The sequence below is a fragment of the Pantherophis guttatus genome, chromosome 1 (assembly GCF_059756535.1).
Source record: "Pantherophis guttatus breed Tessera chromosome 1, ASM5975653v1, whole genome shotgun sequence".
In the NCBI taxonomy this organism is placed as follows: domain Eukaryota; kingdom Metazoa; phylum Chordata; class Lepidosauria; order Squamata; family Colubridae; genus Pantherophis; species Pantherophis guttatus.
In genome coordinates, this window is record NC_142063.1 from 32754710 (window position 1) to 32763996 (window position 9287).

The following is a 9287-nucleotide window of genomic DNA, read 5'->3' on the forward strand; positions in this document are numbered from 1 at the left end:
TCCTGGCCTTTGTAAAATATTGCTATTTTTGGATTGTAGAGGATTATTGTAAAGTTATATAATTACTTAGATTTTTTAGTATGCTTCCTGTTGTTGCTATGTATTAGCCTACAGATGAGGCTAGAATATTTTTAAAAAGTTACTGTCATATACTTCAGAATTATATCATCAATTGTGTTCTTGTTTTCAAATTTCAAATTTTTATATAGATCAAGATTATGAAATTATTTCTTATTTTATTTTGAGTAGAATGTTGACATATATCTGTTTGGGAAACCATGGACCATAAGAACTTAATATACTATGGCTTGGTTAAATATGTTGATTTAAAGCTATCCCACAATTACTAATAAAAAGCCATGTGGTGTTATTGATTATCCATAGTTACACGCAAAAGCGTACACACCCCCGGACTGATTGCATGTCTCTGTGACTCTGTATTAAAAATAATTTCTTTGAAGAAATTTGAATCTATATGTACTACTTATGTACAATTGTTTACAATAAGAAAACGGTTATTATGGCAGATAGAGGGATTTGGACACCCAGTTGATTTACTTCTAGATTTCTTTATTATAAAATTGTTAGTAAGGCCCATAAAGGTGATTGACTCATTTGGGCTGCTGATAACCAAGCAAATATAATTCTATTGTACATTATAACCTTTCAGAAGATATAAACACTTTTCTCTCTACTTTTAATATCTCAGCATTTGCAAATAAATACAGTTTACTCTTACAAAATAGAAGAAGGTTGCTGTGTAAAAAAAAAACAACCTTTAAATTGGTGTTTCTCATACTTGGTAACTTTTAAGATGTTAAAATGGCTACCTAGGGAATTCTGGGAATTGAAGCCTGTCCATCTTAAAACCAAGTTTAAAAAAACACTATTCTAAATGTTTCTAGCTAGCAATTTCAACTGCCAGAAACATGGTTAACAAATAGAAGTTACATGAAACATTTGAAGTGAAAGCAGAATGAACAGAGCTTGCAAACAATTGCTGAAAAGTGAAGCTGTCATTTGAATAGTTTTCCACAGGTCCACTGAACAGTGTTGCTGATACAATTGTGATCTGCATGGGAGAGTTGTCAGGTGAAAATATTTTCTTTGCATGCACCACATTAGTTGCATTTCAAAATATGCAAAAGATCAGTGTGAAATGTTTTTGAGCAAAGTGCTCTGGATTGATTAAAGTGAAACACAACTTTTCTGCCACAGTAACAGTTTTGGAGAAAAAAGTATTTGCTGTGTGGGGACGGGGACACCTTGCCCATCCGTTAAGCACAGCAGTGGCTTTGTTATGTTTTTAAGTTGAATGGATATAAGTAGCACAGGAAATACTATGCAAATGAAAGCAACAATGGGTTTAAGTAAAAAGCAAAATATTATAGAAGCAAATATCCCAATTAGTGAACAAATTGAACCTGAAAAGAGATTGGATAGGTCAACATCAGCGATCCAAAATATACCTACAAATCAACCATGAAAATACTTACAGGAAAGAATGCTAAAGATTTTGGTATGGACTTCACAGTCCCCAGACTTGAATATTATTGAAAATTTTGAGAGAGATTTCTAAGATGCAGTGTGTGCTAAGAGACCTGAGGAATTTGTTAAAATTTTTCAAGGAACAGTGGGAAGAAATTGCAGAAACAAAAACAAGCTAATTACAAAAGAAGGTTTAGAAACAGTTACTTTTTGCCAAAGGGGATATAACAAAGTGCTGATGGAAATGGTGTCCAAACTTCTATTACTACTTACTTTTTCTTATTTTATAAACAATTTATAAACAATTGAACATGAATATTGCATACACATTCATATTTGTAGAAACGTTTCATGCAATTATATCACAAATCAAAGTAAATATTCGCAAATAAAAATTGTAATCTTTTTAATGGTTTGTACAGGTAGTCCTCAATTTACAATTGTAATTGAGCCTGGAACTATGGTTGTAAGTTGAAGCATCATGTGACTGCACCCAATTTTTTTTTAACATTTTTGCAACTGTTATTATTAAATGCATCCATTTTCCCCAATGAGCGTTTTATTATCAGAAACCAGAAGTAAATGCCAGAAACCAGCAAAAGATGTAGCAATTGCAGTCATGTGCAAATTGATTATAAAGACAAGCTGATTGCCAATCACCCAAAATGTGTTCATATGACCACAGGAGAGTGTGTGAGGCCATTGTAATTTTGAAAATGTGTCATAAGTAGCTCTGGGGTGGCCCATCATAACTGGATATTCATTAAGTAACTAATCGTAAGTCAAGGACTGCCCACAGACCTGCATATATCTATGAGAAAGCATGTGTGTGTGTGTATCCAGTTAAGGAATCTCTAATAGGTAATCTCAGAAATACCTTGAATTGACATTTTAGAGGACTAGCCACCATGTAATAGAAACATTACTGATAAAAATTATTTTTAAAATTATTTTTTATATTTTTTCTTGATTTTCTGAATATTGAAGCAGAAGAGCAGAAATTATTTTAGATTAGTTATTTATAAGAAGAAATTTTAAATGTTTTAATTGGTTTGTATTTTAATTTTGGGCCAAATTTATATATATTTTAATTGTTTTTTAATATTTGTATTTTATGTTTTTTAATTCTGGCTGTACACCGCCCTGAGTCCTCAGGGAGAAGGGCGGTATATAAATTTAAACAAAACATATATTCTGAAAACTAAATATCTATGAAATGTGCAACTTCGATTATTCACAGAAAGTAGATTGAAAGTGTTATAGGTCTTAGAGTTCAAATATTGTTCAAACTGTATTGAGGGTGTTGTAATTAAACAGTTTCTTGGTGGTTAGTACATTTTATATAATGAGCATTTGTAGGAATTTGAGTTTGGTGTAACTTCCATTATTTTACAATTCTTTTTTTCCAAGTTAGTATGCATTGAACTGTATGATTTTTTTTTTTTTTGTATTTTAGTTTATTAAAGCAAAGGCTATAGTTCCAATCACGCTGGAATTTGAATTTTATTGATTAAAAATGCTAATTGAATGTATCAGTAAAGAAGTTCTCTCTTTCCTTCTGGTAATTCCAAACATCAACATGTCAGTATTGAGGGGTGCTAGAATACTGATATTTTTATGTAATGATTTAATAAATACATTACAAACTTCTATCTGTTTCTGAATGAAAGATACACAGAATCAGGGATATTCTGAAAATACGTGAGTTGCATTTCTGCTCAAATTTGCTAGGGTAAAATCAAGATAAAGTCATGAAAAAGGCAAAACTTTTGAAACCTTGAACTTTCTTTGATTAAACTAAATGTTGCAATGTTTTCTAATTGTGATTGAACTGAATTTACAAGAAGATAACTTCTGATTCCCAGAGATCATAAAGAAGCAGGGTGAAGGAGTACCAGACTTAGTCCACGTCATGCGTACATTACAAACAGAAAGCATCCCAAATCTTCCACCTGGGGGTGAATTGGCGAGCAAGTAAGTTTGCACCAGTGTAAATATGCTTTTGAGTTTAAATAAGGTATACCTTTCATAAAACCTGCCTTAAGGGTGATAAAATATTTTCAGTAACATCCATCAATAATCACAGTCTCTTTCAAATGTTAATACAAATGATGAAACAGAGGTGAAACTAATATAAATTGCAAAATGTTTCATGCCTAAAATGCATCCTTTTCATTTATGTATATTAAAGAAAAAATGTATAAATATTTTTTTTTTAAAAATGCATCCTTTTGAGTTTGAAATTAGCATGAAACAATCATGTTGAGTATGAAGCCAGAGTGTTTCAAATATTTTGGGTGTGTTTTAAACTTGAAGCAATATGTTTCTAATTTGAGGCAGGTTTCTTTCAAAGTTAAAGCATCTTCCGAAAGCTCAAAATGACCTTTTTTTTTTACTTGAAATGAGGTTTTGAAACTGAAATAGGTTGTGTTGTTTTAAAAGGGATTGAATTCAAATTATTATAAATTTACCTGCTCTGTTGCATACTAAATGCTAAAAATAAAATCAGTACCAGCTAATTAACTGATTTTTAAAGAGGCATCCTAACCAGTGGTGGGTTTCAAAATTTTTTACTACCAGTTCTGTGGGCGTGGCTTGGTGGGCGTGGCAGGGGAAGGATACTGTAAAATCTCCATTCCTACCCCACTCCAGGGGAAGGATACTATAAAATCTCCATTCCCTCTCCAATCCAGGGGAAGGTTACTGCAAAATCCTCATCTCCTCCCAATCAGCTGGGACTTGGGAGGCAGAGAATAGATGTGGGCAGAGTCAGTCAGAATTTTTACTACCGGTTCTCCGAACTACTCAAAATTTCCACTACCGGTTCTCCAGAACTGGTCAGAACCTGCTGAAACCAACCTCTGATCCTAACATTTAAATATGTTTGTTATTCAATGATTTAATAATGTTAAAATTCAATTTCAATTCCATCACTGACTATTGGGGGCGAGTCATTGGCCCCCACAGAGAGGGCTCGCAATCTGGGAGTCCTCCTGGATATGCAGCTGTCCTTGGAGGAACATCTGACGGCTGTAACCAGGGGGACCTTTTGTCAGGTTCGCCTGATTCGCCAGTTGCGGCCCTTTCTTGATCGGGATTCCCTGTGCACAGTCACTCATGCCCTCGTCACCTCTCGCCTTGACTACTGCAACGCTCTCTACATGGGGCTCCCCTTGAGGAGCACCCGGAGGCTCCAACTGGTCCAGAACGCAGCAGCGCGGGTAGTGACGGGAGCAGCATGGCGCTCCCATGTAACACCGCTCCTGCGCGAGCTGCACTGGCTCCCAGTTGTCTTCCGGGTGCGCTTCAAGGTGTTGGTTATCACCTTTAAAGCGCTCCATGGCATAGGGCCTAGCTATCTGCGAGACCGCCTGCTGCTACCGACGACCTCCCAGCGACCCGTGCGCTCCCACAGAGAGGGCCTCCTCGGGGTGCCATCAGCCAAACAATGCAGGCTGGTGACCCCCAGGGGGAGGGCCTTCTCTGTGGGGGCACCCACCCTCTGGAATCAGCTCCCCCCAGAGATAAGGAGAATCCAAGACCTCAGTGCCTTCCGTCGCGCCCTTAAAACCCATTTATTTAAACAAGCCGGGCTGGCTTAAGATGAAATTTTTAACTGTTTTTAAATGTTTTAAACGTTTTTAATTGGTAAATGAGTTTTAATTGGGCCAAATTTATATATCTTTTAATTGTTTTTAATATTTGTTCTGCATGTTTTTTTTAATCTGGCTGTACACCGCCCTGAGTCCTTAGGGAGAAGGGCGGTATAGAAATCCAATATAAAATAAAAAATAAAATAAATAAATAAAATAAATTTATAAATGGTCTTATTCCAGATAAAATGGATTAATGGCTTCCAAGATTTTATTATCTAAGGAATATAACTTTAAAAGATAAAATACATTCAGCTGCGTTTCAAGTTTACATCAAAACGTGGTATGAAGTTAAAATATTGCCAACCAGACAATTAATAGAACCTTTGGCATTATATGACCTGACTTGGTTATATGTTCATTTCTGAGTTCAGTTAGTGTGTTGCATGAAGATAATTTAATATCCTGCTTAATTAAGCTAGTTTGTTTGATTCTCCCATTATTTTAGATTACCAAATAGCTCCACAGTTCCTTTTTTTCTTTGTTTTTTTTTAAAGGTAATGTTCTTATTTTATTTTAATACTCTGGAATTTTTGGTGCCACCTTGAATTCCATTTGGCTCAAATATTATATGTAATTTGTTAACAAAACTAGACATAATGATAATGATCAAGGACATCTTTTACAATATTTCTATTCAAAAACTTTTAATAATCATGTTTGACTACTAGGGATTACCGTCCCTTAAAATTTCTTTTATTTTGTTTTTTCTTTACCTGATTTAGACGGAGTGTGATTGAAGCCATTTATAACAGACTGAATCCTTATCGGAATGATGAAGCTGTGAGTATTGGCACCACATAGCAGTTTTTCCTTATTAATTCTGACTGAAAAATTACTTGTCAGTCTTTAATTTTACTTTGTTAGTATAAATTGTATTCACTAAAATATTCTTTTCAGTACGTGTAAGCTTAATAAAGTACTAAACTGAAATATCTTGGAAGATTTTATTGCTTTTATGTTAAATGACCAGCTATAATTCACTGGCAGAAAACATACTGTGCTTTGAAGTTAGTTATTTAAAGGTGATGTTTGCTCTCAATAACTTTCTCTCATGTTTTGTTAAATTTATAATTTGCCCCAAAGTACAGAAAAGAAATCAAAATCCTAAAATTATGGACATATCTACTACCCTTTTCAGTCTGGATTATCCAGAAATTGCTATAATTTTGGGCGCTCCAGACTTTAAAGGGTTTGTTCTCTTTTCTTAAAGGACTCTGCAACAACTGATGATATGTGGTAAAATGCCATCTAAGCTGTGGAATTAGCACCGATTCTCCTAATGGAAAAACTCACCCAACCAACAATGATCCTTCTTAGCATCCGTTTCATACATGCTTGAAGGGAAGTGATGTTGGTATTAGTGAATACAACAGCAGTTCAACGCTTATCCCAGGAATAATCTTGTTTTTGTGTGTGAAGCAAACTTCTGTAAAAGTGATACTGAAACTATGATGCTGTAAATTGGACTCCAAGCAATTTTATGTTGTATGATTTTGTTTTGTAAAGTGCAGTTGTGGTTGTCCAGAATGCTTATTTCATAATGAGCTATTTTACATCGTAAATGAAAGGCTTGGTTTGTTGTTTAAATGCAACAGTACTCTAGCTCTTTCTGTTTGTTTTTGTGGTTCTGGATTGCTGGGAGTAGCAACCTAGCCAGCAAAATACTCAGGAGGTGCATGAAAATTTTGTAAAGGAAATTTGATATAAAAACAGATTATTGTAACTGTAGTATGGAAAATAACTGGAACACAGTTAATTTTCCTTCAGACTGTAATTGTTTTTTTATCTTAAAATTATGGCAGATCTAAAAATCCCACTGAAATATGTGAAAGATTTCAGCAAAAGAAGAAAAATTCACCAACTTTACAAGATGGCTATTAAATAGATCATGGGAGCTAAAAACTTTGATGAATTGCACCTTTTTTTAGAGAAAACCTTTACCTTCGATTAAGTATCAATTATGTTAAGAGATGGTATCTTTCTATATTTAGTAGGAGCATGCACCATTTTATTAGCCTGATTGGCTGGATTGGCTGCTGTTCCAAGTAAAAATTCTTTTAATTCCATTTTATCAATAAAGCTTGATTTAACAAGAAATTTAACAATAAATGTGTAACTCTTTCTCTTTCCTTTTGTCTTCTGAAATGTTCATAAATAAAGTGTCATGTTGATAACTATTTTTATTAAACAGTTGCCCATTTATGAAATGGGAAGAACTCCTGACTGTGCCCGAGGCACAAATGGAGTTTATTTTCTAATTAGTGGGCATAATATGCTTTGAGAAACAGAATGATCCTGTTACATGAGTTTTATTTCAAGATTTTAGTTTGATAGCATTCTATGAGCATAGTGTATACTTGCTTCTTAACGAAAATTAATTTGTCAGAGAGCCTGACAATCTTATTTTGACTGAACAGTAGGTGTGATTTGAAGTGCATAGATTCAGAATATTTAATTGTTGAGTTTAATTTGCTTTAAAAAAAAAGATGAAATAATAAAACTAATTTGACTTGAATTTTCCTCTACTGAAAATAAGATAAATTGATTATGTGTTTGCAGAACTACTGTTTTATGCACCTTGTATTTCCTTTTTGTTTTTTTCAGTTGAGGGTATTGCATGATCATTATGTATTTCTTTAAACTTTCAGCCAACTGATGCCCCTCCAAAGGAAAATCAACAAAAATATAAATAGATAGTAACAATGTAGCTAGCGTTTTTTAAAAGGTGTAAAACATACCTTTTTATAGGAAGCAATGTACAACTCACATGTTTATATCCCTCTTTCCCTAATTTTCAGATATACATTTGTTTGTATATAGAGCCTTAAAACTATTGCAGTTAGGAAATGTTGAAAAAGAAATGTCTAAGGATTGTTATTATAATCGCAAATATTTTATTTCTCTTGTTTGGTTGTTTAATATCACTGTATTTAGTTTCTACCCCTTTGAAGCATGAATGAAGAAAACATAAGCACTATTTGTATTTATAAATTTAGAGCAACTTTAGGTAAAGCAGCAGTCCCTCATCCTACCTACATTAAATGCTTAAAATACAGTTTTGTTGAGTTCAGGCAATAAAATTTTTAAGTATAACTTCGTATACACCTAATTAAGAGGCTATATTTGAAGTACTAATCAATTAACAATAATGGATTGATTTAGAGTTAGAAACAGAACTCAGATCATTATTTTTTGTGTACATTGAAGTATACACGTATGTAAAGGTGGCAAAAACTCAGATCAGAAAAGTTTTTAAAATTCTCAAATGGAAAGCCATATGATTAATATTATTAATTGTAATAATAGCACATGTTTAAAATTTGGTGTTGGTGCAACGTCTTAAAGAAAGATGAGAACAGTTATTCTGCTATTGCTTATCATAATTCTTAAAAGTGTGAATTGGGCAGAAAAGAGGTACAGCAGTTGTACATTGGCCTACCTATGTTTGGCTCTTTAATGGGGTCAAGGCACTGTGTTACTAGGCTTTATTAATACATGGCAATTTTACATATTAATCAAAGTGAAATTAAATTCATATAACCCATGAATTACAAATTTTAGTAAAGATGCTTATTCTTGTTCACCAAACTGCAAAAAATAAAACCTTGTGTGTGGTTTTTTTTTTTTTTTTTCCATTTTTGCAACTTTTTTAAATGCTAGAAATGTCTGAACACCTCAGGGGCAGTCCAGCATAGTTTAAAGAATTGTGTGCTACAGTATTTATTTCCCTAGCCAGAGGTGAAAGAGTGGATGCCTGTCTGCTGATGAAATAAAATAAAACAATGGTCCCAACTTTTGCCTTTTCTTTCTATGCATCTTGTTCTCTATACAGTATTTTTCACAGCATTAAATTTCTGGTATAGTTTAAATGGAGACTTGAGAACCGATAAATTTAAGGTAATTTAAGGCAATTCTGTATTAGGTACTCTTAAACAATGATATTCCATTTCTTATTTTTGGGAAGGAGAGCGTGTTTGGGTTTGTTTTACAAAAGTCATAAATAATAAAGTAAGTATGATTTGGTTCCACACTATTAAGTACCCCCACATTTCTCCTTATCCAAGCATATTCCAGGGAGCATACTTCCAGGAAAACTGAACCAGGAATGGAGACCTTTCTTCCTCATCGGGTCACTTGCAAACT

General features: G+C 33.6%; 1 protein-coding gene across 2 annotated transcripts in view; it reads left to right on the top strand.

Moving 5' to 3' along the window:
* Positions 1 to 8936, top strand: part of PPM1A (protein phosphatase, Mg2+/Mn2+ dependent 1A) — a 30830-nt gene extending 21894 nt beyond the window's left edge. Inside the window, exons 4-6 of one of the 2 annotated variants that reach the window (XM_034433528.3) lie at positions 3354 to 3462; positions 5867 to 5924; positions 6355 to 8936. In XM_034433528.3, coding sequence (XP_034289419.1) covers positions 3354 to 3462; positions 5867 to 5924; positions 6355 to 6384 — 197 coding nt within the window. In that variant the 3' untranslated portion in view covers positions 6385 to 8936. Of the gene's footprint in view, positions 1 to 3353; positions 3463 to 5866; positions 5925 to 6282 lie in introns of both variants that reach the window. The other variant, XM_034433527.3, reaches the window with a different exon arrangement.
* The last annotated feature ends 351 nt before the right edge of the window (positions 8937 to 9287 follow it).